A 20,656-nucleotide genomic window follows, 5' to 3' on the forward strand; every position below is an offset into this window, starting at 1 on the left:
CACACACAGAGGGGGGGAGTGGTAAGCATCATTTAAGGGAGAGATTTCCCACTGCAAAACACTGTTTCCCATTCCCCATGGAATGCTACTGCCCTAGGGGAGTCAGTTAGTCTCTGCCCTTAAACATCTCACCCATAAAGAAGAGAAAAGAGATGGTTGATAGGTAGGTAGGTAGAGGAAGATGGGGAGAGAAAACCTGGGGCAAGTCAGCTCAGGGTCATGAGACAGAGCCCTCATGACTGGAATTAGTGCCCTTGTCTAAGAGACTCCAAAGAGCTCTTGTGACCCTTCTGCCATGAGAGAACATGGCAAGAAGATACTCCTATGAAAGGAAAAGGATACCAAGCCTGCCATGCCTTGACCTTGGAAGTCCCAGCCACCAGAGATAAGTGTCTGTTGTCCAAGGTACCCAGCCTACAGCTGATTAAGATGCTCAGGAGAACAATGTAGGTAGCCAGGATATTGAGGCACTGGTTTTCAGTGTGTTTTAAGATTATTTTTTTACTTAAAACAAAAATACTGATTTTCTATTCATTAAAATGAAGCCAAATTTTCTTTAATTTTTTTTCTTTTCTGTGTATTTATGTGTGTTGTACGTGTCTGTTTGCATGTGTGTGGGTGCACATGTGTGCCCATGCCTATGGAGGCTAATGCTGATGTTGGGAATCTTCATTGCTTGCTTTCCCACTTTATTCTTTAGGCAGGGTCTCTTAATCAAGCCCAGAATCTCTTGATAAGGCTAGACTCCCTAACTTGTTTGTTCTGGGAATGCCCTGTCTTTGCCTTTCCAGGCTGGAATTACAGGCAAGCTGACACATCCACCTGCCCTTTACATGGGCTCTGGCAATCCAAACTCTGGTCCCCATGTTTGCACACCAAATGCTTTACCACCGAGCCATTCCCCAGGCTTTCTTAAGTGGAAACAAAGGGCAGGTGGTGAAAACAGACCACAGGACAGGTGGTGAATAGGTGTGGCAAAAACTAGAAGAGTTTCCATCCAGATGACTACAGTTGAGAGAAGAGTTTTAATCAAAGCGTCTCTCAGCTCTGCTTCAGCAGACGTATGTTTGCCTGCACCACCATCTTCCCCCTTACTGAATATTAACCTCCCTGAATCCTCACAGCAGCCCCTGAGCAGCCTACAGAATTAAGCATTCGAAGGGAAAGACTCACAGGTTCTTAAAGGCATCCTCGTGCAGGTCCTGGGGTAGCCTGTCTGTGATGTCTGGCTGCAGGAAGCTGCCGGAGGACCCTCTGAGCACCCTGCCCAGGACCTCCACACACTCCAAGGCATTCAGCACCTGGAAACAGCGTTCCAATGTGATGAGAAAGAGGCTGCGGTTCACACCAGGGCTCTGAAGGGCCTCATCCCGAATGTCTCCCAAGTTGATGACGACGTCCTCCAGGTCCTGAAGGAATGAGAGAGATTAAAGTCAGTGTAGCTGTGTGGCCAAAGCACACGAGAAGACAGCTTGAAGGAGAAATGTGTATCTGGTGTCCTGGTTTCAGGGTCACTCGGTCCCATGTGTTTAAGCAGAACATGACAGGGGTGGGAACTTGTAGAGGCGGTTGTTCACGGCATTGTTGACCGGAAACAGGGAAATGAAGTAACTAATCATAATCTTCAAAGCCTGTCCCCCAAGACCTACTACCTACAATTCGACCCCATCTCCTAAAATTTCCACCACCTCTCCCTAAATAAACCCATCAGCTTGACCATGAGCTTACGGGCACATTCCATATTCAAACCATCACAGGCACATGAGAGCCGCCTCTTGACTCAACAGCACTGGAAGCATGAAGAAATTCAGGGTCAGTTTCATAGCATGCTCCTAGTGGGAGCTTCTAGAAGTTTCTATCACCTTAGGCTTAAAGGCAAGGCTTTCACCTGCTCTTCCTATACTGGGTGGCTTGGCATGCTCCGGGTGAGCACCATGACAATCACACCTTCACCTTCGCTAGCATAGAACTGACTTGTGGTGTTCGCTCCAGGGGTGACCATAGGCACCAGGCTGTGCAGCTAGGGCAGGATCTTTGTCACAACCGAAACCATGGGCATCTTCACAGTGCACTGCAGTCACTGCAGACATCTTGAGATCTTTCCAGTCAACACTTGTTGAGAGTTTCAGAAGTCGCTAGACTGAGTTCTGTTTGTGGATGTGTTAAACACACAGTTTACCTCTGTGTTTGTACTGGGCTCTTCTGTAAGTGCTCTTCATGAGAATTGACTTCCTTTGTGACCTGTGATTTGTTTTAAAGGTTTGTTTGTTTTTTTAAACATCACTCTGAGATAGGCCCTTGGCTTCTCTAGGTAGGAGCCCATTTTCCGCCCTCAGATTCAGTATTTCTAAGCTGTGTCACTAGAGGTTATTATGCTCTGCAAGACTCCGTTTCCTTGCCTGATTATTAAAATGCAAACGTATTTCTTATTTTTTAATTTGTTTGCAGGTGCTGCACATGGAACTCAAAAAATTGTGTATCCTAGGCTAGCACTTAACCACAATGTTAAACCTTCAGTCCGTGTGTGTGTGTGTGTGTGTGTGTGTGTGTGTGAGTGTGTGTGTGTGTGAGTGTGTGTGTGAGTGTGTGTGTGTGTGAGTGTGTGTGTGAGTGTGTGTGTGTGTGTGTGTGAGTGTGTGTGTGTGTGAGTGTGTGTGTGTGAGTGTGTGTGTGTGTGTGTGTGTGTGTGTGTGTGTGTGTGTGTGTTTGAGGGGGGGGAGGAGAGAGAGAAGGGGTAGAGAGAATGAGCTTTTGTGGTCCAGTCTGGACTGAAACTTTCTATGTAGCCCAGAATGACGTCAGAATCTCTTGCTGCCTCGGCCTCCTGAGTTCTGGGATTGCAGGCTTGAGCAACAAGAAGAACGATAACATTTTTCTTATCCTTGTTTAAGAATACTGTGGAGAAGATTAAATTAATCCACGAATGCTAAACCCTTACAAACAATGAGAAACAGGTGATCTGGCCCACCACTTGGCTTTGTGAATAGAGTTTTATTGGCACATACCCATACCTACTATCAGAATTACTTAATAGCGACTGGGGGGATGACTGGGGCCTACAAATCTTACATCTTTACTCACTTGTCCCTTGCTGGTCATTCCCTTAGAAAAAATATCTCATATGTAGAAAAGCCTCAATAAACTTCATACTGTATTTTTATAAGATTTTTAAACTGAATCTTTTTTAAAACCTGAAGTTCATTTCTAAATGAAATCTATTCATACCGAGCTGGTGGCTATTATGTTTTAATAACTAATATTAAAGTAAGACAGATTAGGAGTTAGGAATATAATTTGCCTAGCACTCCTGAGGCCCTAGGTTTGATACCTAGCACTGCCAAAATAATTAAATAAAAAAATAAGTATAAAACCATTAAAATGTTTAAGTCCTCCCCAAACCTGTGTGAATTAAAGCTAACAAGAATCTTAGCATTTCAGAGCTGGAGAGCTCAGCCGTGAAGAATGTGTGCTGCCTTGGCTGAAGACCTGAGTTCAATCCCTAGCACCCACATAGGACAGCTTACACCTACCAGAACCCCCAGTTCCAGAGAACCCACTGCACTCTTCTGACCTCCACAGGCATCAGGCACACACGTGGTGCACACACGTGGTGCACATACACACACACAGATGTTGAGAGCTTTTGGTGCCGCTTCTAGGAATTTGGCATTTGTCGCTGGGCTCGGACAAGGAAGTCGGCTCGGACAAGAGTATCAGAAGCAGTGACCATGCGGCTTTGCTCACTGCTTTGCTGAATCACTGCTCTATGCGATCTCTTTGCTTACTACTTGATTTAATTACTTAATCTTGTCTGATCTCCTTGCTTACTACTTCGCTTGATTACTTTGTCTTTGATCTAAGAACTGATCATGTTTTTTGGATATACCTAGAGTGATATAAAAGGAGGCTGGAGAGAAGGAGGAGAAGGAGGAAGAGGAGTAGGAAGAGGGAGAGGAAGAAGAGGAAAAAGAAGAAGAGCGGGGAGAGGAAGAAGAGGATGGAGAGGAAGAGGGAGGGGAAGGAGGAGAGAGGGAAAAGAAGAGGAGGAAGAGGAGGGAAAGGAAGGAGAGGAGCGGAAGAAGAGGAAGAAAAGGAGGAAGAATAATTAGAAAAAGAAAAGACTCCCTTCTGAGCCCGCGTGAGGAAGCCGAGGCTTAGCAGGGTTCTCAACTCCATTTAGGAACAGTGACTCATGTGCAGCTCTCTGAACTAAATAGACACTGGCCCTCAGCTTTGGAGCCTCGGGGCATTCTGGGACTCGGGGACCTTGCTCACTATGCTGTGTGCATGTCACTAAACTTGCTTTGTGGTCACTGTCAGCTGTTGCTTGCCTTTATCCCGAGCCACATCACGGCTGAGCTGGCTTAAGATTCTTCTTAGTTTTAATTCACACAGGTTTGGGGGAGGATTTAAAGATTGTAATGGTTATATACTTACTCTTATTTAATTATTTTGGCAGTGTTAGATATCACAGTTGAGCCTCAGGAGGGCTGGGTAACCTTAAGGACAAGGACAGTTCTTTCTCTCTATACACCCACTGCACACAGCAATGGCCCTCAGACTTTTACCAATTCAAACGGTTAAAAGACCCTTAGGACCCTTAGTGCCCATAACAATGTAACATGGAGAAACTGAAGGGAAAAGCCAGGTCCTAGAGTCCTAAGCAGGGTTGGTTATGGAGAAAAGGGGAAGGAACCCAAAATGGCCCAGCAGATGTCAACTACTTTGCTACTTCTCATGGTGGGTTGCCAGGCGTGCCTTACCAGGTGGCCCCATTTGTCTTCCAGAAGGCATTTCATGGCAGTGTGGAACTGCTGGTTATCAGCAGCCCTCAGGTCCTCCAGCAGCTTCCGTGGCTGGTACAGATACTGTTCCAGATGTGCTTCCATGACTGCCTGGGCATGGGAGATTCAGTCATTGAGGTCAGAAGACTGAGGAGTGTGTCAGAACCAAGGCCAGCAGCCCAGCAGGTTTCCCCCTTGCCGACCTGGCAGAGCCTGCCAGCTAGCAGGCAGTCTTGTATATGAGGGGTTAGTGGGTCCTAATGCTATAAAGCCAGGGGATTCCTTACAAAATCCAGATTTCCAAGTCCACTTAGGAAATGCAAAGAACAGACAGCATTGGGCATGCTTTTCCCCCCTCGATGGCCTGCCTGATTTCATAATTCTGTGGCCTTCTATGGCCTGCCTGGTCCTTGTCTGAGGTGGGCGGGGCAGGGGGGAGCTACAAGGAAGCTGAGTATCTCTGGTCTCTTACCACTCAACCCCTAGTGCTGAGCACAGGAGAAGACCCAGGCAGAATGAATCGCCATGTCTGCAGTGCCCCGTCAGGCCGCCAGCCTCTCCTGCCAGCCTCTCCTCTGCCATTTTTGGACTTGTTCTCTTTTGGATTCAGGAGCTTTTGGATCTTGTTGCTGCTGTTGTTCAGCCTTAGGGGTGGGAATCTCACTGTGTAGTCTAGGCTGGCCCTAAGTCCACACGCCTCTTGTCTCGACTGCCCAGGTGCCAGGGTTACAGTTGGATGCCCCGGCCTCAGTTTCTTAAATATCCCTTATGCTCCCAGAAGGAAGTGTGAAATAATGCCTGTGGGCAAACACTGCATATAAAAGACAGATAACATGTATGCAATCTTTAGGGTCACACTTACCTGAGCTTCAATCTAATTAGAGAGCGGATATTTAAGTGTTGTTTGTGCTTTGTCTTTTGAGACCCTGGGTTTCCGGTATCCCGGGCTGCTTCCCAAATCACTGTGCAGCCAAGGATGGTTTTGAACTTGGAATTCTTCTGCTTTCACCTCCCTAGTGCTAAGATCACCGGTGTGTGCCATGCCCATTTCCTGCTGTTCTGCGGTCAAGCTCAAAGCTTTATTAACGCTAGGCAAGCACATGATCGACTGAGCAACACCCTAGTCCCTGAACATCCTTACACGACCAACTAAGCTACACCTCTATACCCTGAACATCCTATGTGTGTTTGCTAAGTTGGCGATCCTACATACTGGGCCTCAGTATTCACATCTGGAAAACAGAGCCCATGATAGAGCTCACCATGTGGGGTGTTGTGAGGATCAAATGTCTCTGGCTTTCTCAATAGTGTCTAGTGCAGAAGTGCTCAGTAGAGCCTGCCATGTTTCTCTTCTCCTGACGAGTTCTTATTTACCTGATGTCTGTCGCTACCTCAGAACTGTGGGAGTAATGTCTAGTTCCCCAACTCACTCTCAGTGTCTACAGCTGTGCCAACCTGTCAAGACTGTAGAGCTGCTGAATGAGAATATGCATACAGCAGCAATACACTGATCACTATGGGAAACCTTACTGTCAGAGAGAAAGGGGCTGCTCCTTACTGCTAAGTACATTGCTGTACTGGCTGGTTTTATGTATCAACTTGACACAGGCTGGAGTTATCAGAGAGGAAGGAGTTCAATTGGGGAAATGCCTCCACAAGATCCAGCTGTAAGGCATTTTCTCAAATAGTGATCAAGGGGGAAAGGCCCCTTGTGGGTGGGACCATCTCTGGGCTGGTAGGCTTGGCTCTATAAGAGAGCAGGCTGAGCAAGCTAGTAAAGAACATGCCTCCATGGCCTCTGCATCAGCTCCTGCTTCCTGACCTGCTTGAGTTCCAGTCCTGACTTCCTTAGTGATGAACAGCAGTATGGAAGTGTAAGCTGAATAAACCCTTTCCTCTCCAACTTGCTTCTTGGTCATGATGTTTGTACAGGAATAGAAACCCTGACTAAGACAAATTGGTACCAGGAGTGGGGTATTCCTGTGACAACCTGACCATGTTTTGGGGAGGACTGTCGAAGGACTTTGGAACTTTGGGCTAGAAGATCCATTCGGTATTAAGAGCTCTGTCAGATGTTGTATAGGAGCTTGGAAGATAATGTTGAGAACAGTGCAGAATATGGAGGCCTGGCTTGTGAAATTTCAGAGGGAAGATTAAAGACTCTTTTCAGGGCCATTGCTATTTTGATTATGAAGATTTTGTGGTTCTGGCTAGCTGGGGCTGAAGAATAAGCTGTGGTTAACAAGATACCAGAACTACTAAAGTGAAACCTTTGTGTTACTTGGACTGTTGATGCTGGTTAGCTGGAGCTAAGAAATTAGCGGTGATTAAGAAGAGACCAGCATCATTGAGGTGACATCTTCTGGGAAGTGTTTTCTGAGAGCACAGAGGCTATGTTGCAGAGATAGCCAAGGTTGTACCTCCTGCTGCAGCAGGACTTGGTAATGTGTAAGAGTCACCCAGGTGGTACTGGTTTTGAGGCATGAAGGGGTCATGCCGAGCAGCTGAGGCTCAGCACTGTGAGAGGCCATGGAAGGCCATTGGTGAAGGTGCGCCTCAGATGAAATTGATGGCCCAAGACTGAAGGGATCATGCAAAGGAGTTGAGGCTTGGCACCATGAAGAGAGCCTATGAGAGGCTATTGTTGAAGCCAAGTTACAGTGGAAGACAGCAGTGTTTTGGGGATGCCAGTACTATGAGATGACCACCAAGAACAGCAACAGTGGAGTACAGACATCTAGAGTCTAGAAGACAAGGTGTGTGCTACAAAGGGCAGGGCTGGAGAAGTGACCCAAGACCTTGGAGGAGCCCAGAAGATCGTAAGTCGATCCCAGACATTGGATGGTTGGAGTTTGATTTCGCTTTTGATTGTGACTGTGCCCTGATGTTTTTCCCTCTTGAAGGAAGTATTTTAGTGGAGCCCACAGTTAAGAGACTTTTTTTTTTTTTGGTTTTTTTCAAGACAGGGTTTCTCTGTGTAGCCCTGGCTGTCCTGGAACTCACTTTGTAGACCAAGCTGGCCTCGAACTCAGAAATCTGCCTGCCTCTGCCTCCCATGTGGAGTTAAGAGACTTTTAATTATAAAAAGACTTTGGATTTTAAAAGAGATTAGAAAGAGATTGAAATTTTAAGAATATGTAAAGACTGTGGGAATTTTAAAGTTATTTAGATCTTGGGGATGAATAAGAATGTAAGGGTTGGGGCTTACTAGTGATGTGTTTGTGTGTCAAGTTGACAAGGGGTCAATTGTACTGGCTGGTTTTGTGTGTCAACTTGACACAAGCTGGAGTTATCAGAGAGGAAGGAGCTTCAGTTGGGGAAATGCCTCCACGAGATTCAGCTGTAAGGCCTTTTCTCAATTAGTGATCAAGGGGGAAAGGCTCCTTGTGGGTGGTGCCATCTCTGGGCTGGTAGGCTTGGTTCTATAAGAGAGCAGGCTGAGCAAGCCAGGGGAGGCAAGCCAGTAAAGAACATCCCTCCATGACCTCTGCATCAGCTCCTGCTTCCTGACCTGCTTGAGTTCCAGTCCTGACTTCCTTGGTGATGAACAGCAGTATGGAAGTGTAAGCCGGATAAACCCTTTCCTTTCCAACTTGCTTCTTGGTCATGATGTTTGTGCAGGAATAGAAACCCTGACTAAGGCAATTGCTAAGAGAGATGATGACAGATGCAATGTGGGCCCAGCAGCCCCTCCAGCTGGTAGGTGAGCAAGCAGAGAGTGATCAAGAAGCCTTCGGGGTACAGTTCTGGTGTGAATGTCTGTTAATACTTCTGTTTCTATTAAAACGAGAAATAACAAACCACTGTGCTGTTCGTTTACTTTTTCACCCATGATGTGACTTCTTTTCTAAACAGAGTAATGGTGTACGGAGCGCTGGGATAACACATTCTGGGTCTCCCATGCTGTTCTCAAGGTATCATCCTGAGCTGCCAGCCACACCCAAATACCCCAGTCATCACCCCACCCTCACCCCAAGCCCTTCCGATGCTCCAGCCAAATGTCCACTGCTGTCACCAACAAGCACAAGCATGCTGGGTGTCGTTTATCTCCCAAGGGTCGTTCATCAGGAGTTCAGTTCCTGGTGAGGCGGCATTAGGAGGTGATGCCACCTTTAAGTGGAACCTGGTGGGAGGCGATAGGATGCTGCCCTTGGAAGGAACTGAGTTAGTTCCCATGAGACACTGGATAGTTCTCAGGAGAGGAGTAAAGTGGGCTTGGCCATGAGCCCTGTGTCCCCGTGTGATCCTTCCCTCTCACGGGTTTACCCACTGTTATAATGCCATCTATCAAGGTTAATCCCCAGCTCCGTCTTTGCAGGAACCAGCATTATGTTAAGAGATGGTTAGCTTCTAAACTATGAAGTAGATTAAGAATCCTTCTTTTTAAAAAAGATTGATTTTATCAGTGTGTGTGTGTGTGTGTGTATGTATCTGTGTGAGCATATGTGCACATGTGTGCAGACATGCCTGCAGAGGCCAGGAGAGGACATCAGATCCCTTGGATATGGAATTGCTGGCATTTGTGAATCACCAACATGAGTGCTGGGATCTGAACTCTTGTTCTTATGACTGAGCAGCAAGCGCTTCTAACTACCGACCCATCCCTTCATCCCAAAACTCTTTCCTGACTTTCCTGATTTTGTTATAGTAATAGAAAAGTGTCTAATACACTCCTGCTGTTCTTTTATCAGTAAAGTCCAGTTTCCACTCGGTGCACAACTGATGTGCACTAATGTGACCAATAGCAGCATGTAGGAATATGTGTCACATACATACCTGCAGGCTGGGAATGGTGAAGGCCACATTCCTTGAGTTCAGATAGGCAAGGACTCTGTGGGACAGGTCTGCAGTCCAGACATGGGACCTTCAAGCAAAGATGGATGGGAGAAAGGTCAATGTCTGCAAACATTCTTGTACTGGCTATGTGCCCTGGGGCTCAGAGAGGAGTGGAATGGGCCAGGATGCTAAGGAACTTTAGGTTGAGAAGTAAGAGGTTCGTTCACCTGACAACATGGGAGGAGGTATGTTCATGAGTATGTGTACAGGTATCTGTGTATGTGGGTGTACACAAGTGTATGTGTGTGTGTGTATATATATATATGTATGTGTGTGTATATACAGGTTGGGAGTATGTGTGTATAGAGGGGTGTGTGTATATGCATGTGTGTGCATATACAGGTCAGGGTATGTGTGTATTCAGGGATGTGTGTAAACAGGGGTATGTATGTGTATATAGGTATGTATATGTGTATGCAGGTGTGTATTGTATATATGAGTATACAGGTGTGTGTATATATATATATATGTATATATATATATGTGTGTGTGTATGTGTGTATACAGATTTCTATGTGTGTGTATACATGTGTATATATATATATATATATATATATATTGTGTGTGTAGAGGGGTGTGTGTGTGCATGTAAATGCTTAACAACAACCTCAAGTATCATTGAGACATGGTCTCTCATTGGCCAAGAGTTTACTGATTCAGCTAGACTAGCTGGTCAGGAAATCCTTAGAATTTCAGGTCTGTACTGACCCAGCACTGAAATTACAAGCATGTGTCACCATGTCCAAAGCTTTTATCAGGTTCTGGGGGTCAAACTCAAGTTCTCCTGCTTGTGAGACAAGCCCTTTACTGACTGAGCCATCTCCCCAGCCCCTACAAAGAGCCTTGTTGTTATTATTGTTGTTGTTGTTGTTGTTGTTCTTATTTTTTGTATTTCAAACAAAAAGGTTTCTTTGCATAGCCTTGGTTGTCCTGGAACTCACTCTGTAGACCAGGCTGGCCTCAAACTCAGAGGTCTGCCTGCCTCTGCCTCCTGCGTGTTGGGATTAAAGGCGTGTGCCACCACCACCTGGCACAAAGAGCTTTTTTATAACCTCTTTTTGGTTGTAGGTAAACAGATGGATGTATAGGCTTATAATAAGTAAGTAAATAAAATTGTATCTTGAGAGAATATATCTAAAACCTCCCATTGGAGGTCTCATGGAGGAGGGATGTTTGCAGGGGCCTTTCACCTTGATGCGATTGGTTGTCTCTCCAAGGGACCCGAAGCCCCCATTTTCTCTTCTTTATAGAATACATATGAAGATTTGATGTGAACAACTTTCCTTCTGCCACACTGCCACAGCACCCCATCTCTCCAGTCTCTCACACGGGCCTGAGCAGCACAGCGCTGGAGAGTGGTGGCTGCTGGCCCTGGAGCCAGGTGGAAGGGTCACAGTCCAGCTCTGCCACGCCCCAGCTGTGTGGCCTCCGCTCCCTTGTCCCAAGCCTCAGCTTCATTGCTCTACACAAAAGGGTAATAAGCAGCCCCAACCAGAGGGCTGCAGTAAACTCGGATGTGTTTCTCTGCCCCAGCACTGGGAATACTGTCGCCTCCTCGGGAGTCCTTCGGGCACCTTGGTCTTAAGCTCCGCCATTGGAGGGATAGGGTTCTAGGAGCAAGTGTCAACTAAGTCACTGCACATTGGTTGGAGCTCTTTGCAATACTACTTTTCTCGAGCAGGAAGCTCTATGTAACGGTTATTAGGAAAAACCTCCGTCCCTTTCAACACCCCCGAGGCAGATTACCTTTCAAACAGTGTGAGATCCAGTAACGCTACAGTAGGGACAAAACGGAAAGACAGCTTTAAACGGAGTCATTCCACAGACACCACATCCGTATTCTGTTTGAAGGTCTCAGAAGGTACACATGGGGACAGACTGGGGACATTACCATTCAGATAGCTTCCCTCTATTATTTCCTCCTAAAAGGCAGAGAGATAACATGGAGTATAACATGCAAATTTGGCAGCGTTAGTAGAGGGCATTCTGATTAAAATAGAACTGGAGCACTCACCGCCATTTTCTGCAACAATGGATGTAAATCTGCAAGAAAGCCGTTGGATATGTGACTAGACCCGAACAGGAGGACCTTCGTAAAGACGAATGTAGCTACCACAGGAGCCCAACAAAATCCATGCGGGCTTTCCCTGAGTTGAAATCGATGCAATAACTGTGGCCAGTGTGAGAAAACCTTGGCTTACAACCCCCCAACTGAGAACCTTTACACACCACCACTGGGAGTGTCACTTTATCCAGCCATTGTGGAAATCAAGAAAGAGACATCCCAAAAACTGAAGTAGAGCTACTATATGATCCACTCCGTGTCACACAGAGGCAGCAGAGGCAACATAGACAGCTAAGGCAGCATACCACAGAGATATCTGCACATATGTGTTCAGTGTGGAAATATTCACAATTACCAGGATATGGGGCCAGCCTGGAAATCCATCAACAAAATACTGATGAAGAAATGTGGTCTATACAGCAGGTAGAGTATTATTTGACCATAAAGAAGAATGAAGTTTTGTCATTTGCAGGAGAAATGTTGGAACCGGAGATCATCACATTAATCAACATGGGTCAGATTCAGGAAGACAGGAGCTGCAAGCTTCCCTCATGTGTGGGATCTACTGAACTTGTGAGGAATGGGGGAAGAGGGTGTTGGGGATGAATTCCACTGAAGCATATTGTGTGCATGCATGAAAATGGCATAATACACTTATTTGGATAAATAATACACATAATAAAATAAACCATGTATAATATGCCCAAACGCCCTATGAATACCCACAGACAGGCAAATGCTAACCACCCCCTCACTGGAATACATCATAACCCCAAACGGACATATCCAGCTACATCCCCTAAAATTTATAGAAGCTGTGAAATCTCTCTCTCTCTCTCTCTCTCTCTCTCTCTCTCTCTCTCTCTTTCTCCTCAAGACTTACCCTGCCGGGGACTTGGCTCTCTCTGATAGGCACCTCCATGGCTCAGAAGGAGGACCAGGAGAAGGGAGCATGTCCTAGGTCCCTGAGACATCCTCCTGCAGTTAAGTCAAGCACACAGGTGACTCAGGTTTCATTTTCTTTTAAAAATAGATTGAAGAATATTCAAGAGCAGAGGGACATGCAGCCACTAAATTCCTCAAAAACATTTTAAATAGTGTAATGATTCCAGGATGTGTCTAAGACATGCTCATCATTCTCTCCATGACCTCAGCGCCCCATTTCTGTGCTTACCACCACCCCTGGTCCACAGCACCCAGAGGAGAAGAGTGTTTCAAGGTGCTTGCTTCACCATCTCTCACATGAGCTTCATATGCAGAATGTGAGAAGTCCTACAATCCGGTAAGAAGACAGGTCAATGGGAAAACAGAGTTGAACTCCTGGAAATAGATATAAAAATGTCCAATATGCACACAAAACATGAGTCACTTTCGACAGGGCTCTGCTCAAAACAAGCTCCATTTGTGGGTTTTTAATAAGCAGACAGGACAGATGGTTGTTTTCATAATTTAAACCCATGCATGTCACCTTCCTTCCTGTTAACCCCAGGATAAAACATAGCATAAAATAAACCCACAATGAGATCCCCCCCTCCACACACACACACATACACAGTCATTAAAGTGACTAACAGAGGCAGACTGGCAATACCGCATGTTGGCTGTGTTGTGGTTGGAAAATTGTTTGCCAGAGTTTTATAAGATTACATACTTGGTACTCTATGATCAAGGGATTTCAGGGGCTGGGGTTGTGGCTTTGTTGGTAGAGAACTTGCCTAGCGTGTATGAAGCTCGAAGTTCTATTCCAAGCACCATAAACTTGGCATTGAATGTACACGCCTGTAATCCCAGCACTCAGGAAGGAAAGGCTAGAAAATCAGAAAGTCAAGGTTATCTTCAGCTGCCTAGTAAGTTCAAGGGCAGTCTGTCTCGAAAAGAGAGCAAGAGAATGAGATGGAGAGGGAAAGGGGGAGGGGGAGAAAGGAAGGAAGGAAGAAAAACGAAGAAGAAAGAGAGGAAAAGAAAAAGAAAAAGGAATTTCAATCTGGGGTTTTGCCAAGGGAAATGGAAACATGTAGATAAAAAAGATAGGTTCAGCCTTATTTGTAACAGCCAAATATGAAAAAAACCCAAATGTCCAACAGGTGAAAGGTTAAAGACAGCATATCTATTCAAAAGAACCAACAGATCACCACTCAGCAATAAAAAAGTTAAATCTAGCCAGGAGGTGGTGGCTTAAATCCCACCCAGCACTTGGGAGGCAGAGGCAGATGGATCTCTGTGAGTTCAAAGTCAGCCTGGTCTACAGAGTGAGTTCCAGGACGCCAGAGTGCTATTCAGAGAAACCCTGACTTAAAACAAAACAAAAGTTAATCCTACTACCACTTTAGGGAATTAGAAGACCAACCAAAATATATGACAAACAGTTTCAGGATACTGAAAGCAGGAATCAGAAACCAAGATCTCTCGGAGAGGAGACGCAGCCAAGCTGAGTCCAGGTGCTGCTCCTGTTGCCTCCAGCCCACAGCGCAAGCTCGGAGGCAGCATGAGAGCTCAGGAAAACCAAGGCAGCCAGTCATCCAGGGAAAAGCACTGGAGAGGAGCGAGCTGCACAAAGGAGGTCTGAGGAAGGAGATCTGAAGGGAAGTCCCTTCCATCCCTCGGGACACGAAGAATGGAAATGCCTCCTGAGACGAGAGGAATGAAACCACAGAAGGCAGAACAGTCCTTAGGACTTGTCCAGGAGCAGAGGAATCCCCACAGCCAGAGCAGAAAAAGCTCTTCGTACACCAAGCAAAAAGCTGCCTCAGGGAAGAGCTGCCTTAGGGATGGCTTCTGGAGGCTGCACCACCTCCCGGATTGATAACTGCGCGATTCTTACACAAGAGGAACTGCGGGAGGAGACTGGGCGAAGAATACAGGAGAGTTCACCAACAATCTGTATTTCAAAATGTAAAACAACTGAAAGGAAGTCATATAGGCCTCAGGAAAAAGAACGAAGGATGGATATTTGTAACACGCAGAGTAAAAAACAAAACAAAACAAAATAAAAAACACCTAGAAATTGGACTAGGGAAGGTGGTTTCATGGGTAAGTGCTTGCCATACAAGCACGAGGACCTGAGTTTAGATCCCCAGTGCCCGAATAAGAGCCAGAAGCGGTGGTACATGCCTGTAATCCCAGTGCTAGGGAGGTAGAGACAAGAGCATCCCTGAGGTTTGCTGGCCAAACAGTTTTGCTGAATTGGCAAGTTCCAGGTTCAAAGAAAGTGGGCAAGCCTGTCTCAGCAGTAAGAAGTGACTGAGGAAGGAGCCTGATGTCAATTTCTGGCTACTACATATGTGCATGCACACACCCACACACGTTTGGGGGGGGGGGGGGAAGGACATAAGGATATACTGCAGTTTCTTTTCTATGAAACTCCAAGACAGTTAAAAATCTGTGATAAAGTCAAGAGTCACCCGGGACACTCTGGGGCATGGTGGGAAGCCATGCTGCAAAAAAAGCACAAGAGAATTTTAGGGAGGACAATGAAGATTTCTTTTACTTATTTTTGGTTTGTGTTTTTGAGTGTTTGCCCACATCTATATGTGTGCAGTGCCTGATGCGGCCAGGAGAGGGCGTCAGATCCCCCTGGAACTGGAGCTCCAGACAGTTGTGAATTGCCATGTGCCTGCTGGGACTCAAAAGGGGTCCTCTGGAAGAGCAGCGTTCCACTCTGAACTGCTGAGTCATCTCTCCAGCCCCAATGACGAGTTTCAATATCTAGATGGTAGTGGGTATTACATGGAAGCCACACTTACAAGTTTACTGATATGTGTGTTTTAAAACCGGTGGAAATTATTACATCTAATACCTCCCCAAAGTGGAGCTCTAAAGAGAAACCATGGGCTGTACTCACATGGCCTGGTTTCTCTCTTCCCTCTGCCCACTCACTAGCTTGGGTGATGTCAAGCAACTTGCTTCACCTCTCTGTACTTCAATTTTCTCAGCTATAAAATGGGGTATTAAGTGGTACTGTCCTAGCTTGCTTGTAATAAAATACTGACCAAAACCAACTTGGGGAGGAAAGGGTTAATTTGGCCCCCAGCTTACAGTCCATCATCCAGGGAAGCCAGGGCAGGAACCTGGAGGTAGGAACTGAAGCAGAGGCCATGGAGGAGTGCTACCTACTGGCTTGCTTCTCAGGGGCTTGCTCAGCCTGCTTTCTTATACCCAGAACTGAGTGCCCAGGGATGGCCCTGCCCACAGAGAGGCTATTCTGCTACATCATTAACAAGAAAAGGTCCCAGAGCTGCACCTACAGGCCAACGTGACGGAGGTAATTCCTCAGCTGAGGGTCCCTCTTCCAAGATGACGCTAGTTTGTGATGAGTTGACAAAGACTAACCAGTGCAGGTACCCACCTGATGGTGCCCTTTGAGAAATGAATTAGTCATTTTAAATGGAGCTTAGGTCAGAACGAGTTCTGAGTTTGAGTTTTTACAACCGAGGAGGTCAGGCTGCAGTTTCCAAAGAGTCAGCCCATGCCTGTCAGTGTCATTCTCTCTACTCCTCAGAGCGAACCCACTAGTGGTCAGAGCACCTACTTCTTTGTGTCTCTCCGAGTTGTCATATTTCTCAGTTCAAGGTCCTTCGTAAAGATCTCTCCTCCCTTTTGGCTTGGCTCACCCAATTCATTATAAGTCCCAAGTCTTCCAGGCAGCCCGCTGTGAATTCTCTAAGACAAACAATTAGCCAGGAGAGAAAACCAATACTCCTCTATAAGGGCACTAGGCATGGCTAAGGCACATATTTATAGCTGCGTGGTTATTTCATGCATTCATTTATCAAGTGCTTATTGAGCATCACTGTGGGCCAGGCATTATTCTACACTCTGAGGACACAGCAGCTTGCAAAGCCATGTCCCAGCTGATGTGCTGGGTAGCCAGGAAAAGAATAAATAGGCAACTTGGTTTATGTCAGGCAGTGATGGATGCTACAGAGGAAAGGAGTAGGAGCCATGGTAATGCGTGCGGGGAAGGTCTGAAGACAGGAAGGAATGGATTACAGCCATATCTGGGAAAAGAAAGTTCCAGAAAGAAGAAGAAGAAACACAAAGACCTTTGGAGTTAGGAGCTTTATGTATTGGCACCTCGTCCCATGGACCACACAAGAATGAGAAAGGAAGTCGAGAAAGCTGGGAGCCCCTGGGCTCACCCTCGGCTTTGAGACAGGGCAGAGCCACTGGAAAGGCCTTGGCACAGGAACTGCTTTTTAACTTTTCAATGACTCTGTGAATTTCACACCATGCACCCCAATCCTGCTCATCTCCCCATCCCTGATATCTGCCCTCCACCCTCGCAACCTCCCCTGCAAAAGAAAAACAAACAAACAAAGCTCGTGGTGTGTGAAGCTGCAGTGTGTCACAGTGTGTCCCACAGTTTTGCACACACTTCTTTGCTTGTTCATTGCAATGAGTCTTGGTCTGGTTGGAGGCCTCTGGCTTCTGCTACACTACCAATACTGGATCCTCACCGAGACTCCTCTCAGACATCCTGTTGTTGCCCAGCACAGAAACATCTTACTCTGGCTTTTAACTGGATTCTGAACAGGCAGAACCCCTTGGGAGTGGGACAGTGGCTGTATCGGGGAAGTCAGCCTGGATGAGAAAGGTGCTGCAGACACAGCCCCAGGCAGTGAGGTCAATTCAGATAGCTGCCCGATTTGTGCAGCTCCTGAGTGAAGAATGGAACTGTGGTTTGGATGCCCCACTTCCCTCACCTCCAAAGCTCATGTTAAAGGCTTGGTTCCCAGGATGCCACATCTTCCATGGGACATAGTGGAGCCTTTGAGAGGAACCTTTGTGGAAATGTTCTGTGTTGGGTCACTAAGGCTGTGCTCAGAGGAGATGTGGCATTCCAGAGCCTCCTTCTTCCTCTCCTGCTTTCTGGCAGGTGGGATGAGCTGTTATGAGCCACTAAACATTCCAGACACAATGTACTGTCTCATTGCAGGCACCAACCTATCACTGAGGAGCCTTCAAATCCGTGAGCTAAAATAAGCCTTTCCTCTCTATAAGCTGGTTGACTCAGGTGTTTGGGGATATTGATGGTGGTGACCACAGATGTGTAAAAAAAAAGTATTGACATCATAAACACTCTACATATGAAATTTACATTTCATACTTAGAGGAAGCACACACAAGCATGCTCATGGCTGTCAAGCAGGATAAAGACAGGAAGCTACACACTGCTTCTGCTGACTCCACACCCCAGAGAGGTGATGATGTGAGAGGGAACTAAGGACTGGAAGAAAACTAGACAAGACTAACATGAAAGAAGTCAGTTTGCAGAGGAAGACTTCCTAATGCTGGCCTCATATAACGAACACAGCATGTGTGAAAGACAGCCCACAGGCAGAGGGGTGCTATTAGAGACCACAGCACAGCCCGGAGCATTCTGAGCCCTTTCCTGGCTCACTAGCCCACTTCTGTCCTTAGGGGTGCTTGTCCCTTCCTGCTAAGCTATTTGCACCTTAAAGGGAGTGACTTTCTCCGTCTCTTCTCCTGGTGGCTGCTGGGGTTGCACCTTCCCTTTTTTATGTTTTTCCTCTTAAAATTTCAATAGAATTGTTTTCAACCTCCCTTCTGAATCCATGTATAAATTGTTTCTGCTTTTCCGGTACTGAGGTAACAACAGTACCCTCTTTCAGTGTAGGCAGGAATTCTGGTGATAATATAAGTTGGGTGATATCTAACAATTACAGGCTCCCCAGCATTCCCTAGTCCAGCCCAGCCCTTGTCAGTGTTGCCTAGCCTATTACATTAGTGGTTTGTCTTGTCCCCTCCCCATCCCCAGGGGATCTCCATAGCAATCATGTGTGCTCATTTGACTTTGCAGGGCAGCGCAGACCATGATGTCACTTTCAAAACCTCCAGACACTAAAAACTGGCATTCTGCCCACCAGCTGCTCCTGGGGACTGCTATGCTGAGCTCCAACAATAACTTCCTGGATTTGGGTGGTTAGGGACCTTCTGCCTCTTTCCCTCTTCTCTTTGGTCACATCGACCCCATTCACAGTCTTCCAATTTCCCAGACAATGAGGCTTCTTGTGCAGATGGCTGAGCTGATCCTGTTACCTCTGTGAGAGGTTTGCAATTATGAAATAAACACTCCTCTCTCTGGGCACAGAATGTCTTCAGTCTCAGTGAAACCCCAGCCCACTGTCAATTAGGGATTTGATTTTAATTAAAGGTCCTTTGGGGTACTCTCTTTTAGAGGGCTGGTCAAAAGACTGAAAAGACTGGGCGAGGCATGGGCCATTTGGTGGTGGACAGCTGATAGCTTTCTCTGTGGCCCTGCCCCTCTTCACCAAACCACCTGCAGAATCTCAGATGAAGACAGCAGCAGTCAGTACAGACCTCAGAGCTCAGAGTTTACTTGAGGGAGTGGTCAGGTATCTTGCCAAATGGAACAGAGGGGCTTCCAACTTAACATCTTAAAACCAGCAAGTCACAGGCAAGCCAGAATCAAGCTGTTCAGGCTACAGACCAGGCAATTAGTCCCCTGTGGAGTGAGACATGATGCCTGGACATCTACCAAAAGTTTATCACTGTTGTGAGGCAGTTCCATTTAAAGTCTGCGGCATGAGCACCGCATATGGACCCATGAACACTAACTGGAAGAATTCACACACACACACACACACACACACACACACACACACACACACAAATAACTAAAAGGTATTATTTCATTGTTGAGTGTCAGAGGCAGGAAGATCATTGCCAGTTCAAAGTCAGCCTAATGTATGGATCAGTTCCAGGATAGCCTGGGCTACATAATAAAACCCGTTCTCAAAAACAAGAACAAAACAAGGAAAGACATTTTGTGGCCGAGGCAAAAGCAAACCCACCCACACTAAAAAAAAAAAAAACAAACTTAAATTTGATTTCAGTACTTCATGTTGGGGCCCCCTAACTTAGGGCTGCTGAGTCAGGGGATAGGGAGTTTGTAGGGAGGGTTGTGGGTCCCTGCCTATCCTACCCTCCTCATCAGGTGCCCCCACACGGAGTCCCTCTCCCCGTTTACTCTATCAGCTGCGTTCACTCTGTGTTTCACAGGCGAGTCCGTGTTCTTGAAAAGCTCACATAGCAAGCAAATGGCAGTGCACACTGTAAAACCCAGCTGCAGGATCCCCAAGGTTCATGGCCCTCAGAAACACCGAGTGAGGCAGCCAGGGATGTGCCCTGTGCATGCATCCCCACACTAAATTCTTGCAGAAACTTTGAGGTAAACACCACCATTGTGCCCACTTCACAAATGAAAACGCTGTTTCTCAGAAGTCAGGTGAGCAGACCAAGGCTATGAAGCTAATAGGTGGCAACGCCATGCTCAACAGTCCCAAGTCCCAAGCCCAGGGTCGCAGCAACGACCCAGGAATAGGATCACAGCTTTAACTTGGACTCCCGGTTCCTAGCTGTGTGTTAATGAGCTGATTCCTTAACCTCTCTGGCCTTTTCCATCTTTAAGTCTGATGATAGCATGTAAACATATTTTTTAGGCATTCATAAACATATCGTGGCAGGGCATAGCTCGAGAGCTTTCTCACCTAGCATGTGTGTGGGGATTGCATCTACTTCCCAATGCAAAATAAACTAAGTATACATCCATACGTCCAGTGTGCACTGGGCCCATCTTTTCACAAATCCTCACAAGAGCCAGGCAAGCATTAAGTATCACCTCCTCACCTTTAACACTCCCAAAGCTCCCAGCCCAGCCTGGATCTCGGGACTCAAACAGCAGTAGCTATTATTCATGACTGATTACTGTTGCTGCAGGTGTTCTTGCAAGGGTCTCTGTTACTGGTGTGTTATTAAGCAGGTTCTGAGAAGTGTCATCTCACATACACCCTCCCGCCATCCTATGGATACCTAGGAGCCCATAAGGCTTGTGTACCTGCACTTGGCCTACCGTCCTTCTGTCTGTTCACTCCGGTCCCCAGCGCCTGCCCCGCAGGTCCTCACTTGCTGAGCTGCAGGCTCTACTGCT

The 20,656-nt window shown here is 46.6% G+C and overlaps 1 protein-coding gene across 1 annotated transcript in view; it reads right to left on the bottom strand.

Annotated features, from left to right (window-relative positions):
- Otoa (otoancorin) overlaps positions 1-12,659 on the bottom strand; it is a 69,930-nt gene extending 57,271 nt beyond the window's left edge. Inside the window, exons 1-7 of the mRNA XM_021167659.2 lie at positions 12,569-12,659; positions 11,635-11,663; positions 11,512-11,542; positions 11,367-11,394; positions 9,561-9,648; positions 4,764-4,895; positions 1,174-1,409 (exon numbers count right to left, since the gene is read on the bottom strand). Of these exons, the coding sequence (XP_021023318.1) occupies positions 1,174-1,409; positions 4,764-4,895; positions 9,561-9,648; positions 11,367-11,394; positions 11,512-11,542; positions 11,635-11,663; positions 12,569-12,659 (635 nt within the window). The remainder of the gene's footprint in view (positions 1-1,173; positions 1,410-4,763; positions 4,896-9,560; positions 9,649-11,366; positions 11,395-11,511; positions 11,543-11,634; positions 11,664-12,568) is intronic.
- Between the last annotated feature and the right edge of the window lie 7,997 nt (positions 12,660-20,656).

This window comes from Mus caroli, unplaced genomic scaffold, assembly GCF_978045245.1.
Source record: "Mus caroli unplaced genomic scaffold, Mus_caroli_1 scaffold_8, whole genome shotgun sequence".
Taxonomy (NCBI): domain Eukaryota; kingdom Metazoa; phylum Chordata; class Mammalia; order Rodentia; family Muridae; genus Mus; species Mus caroli.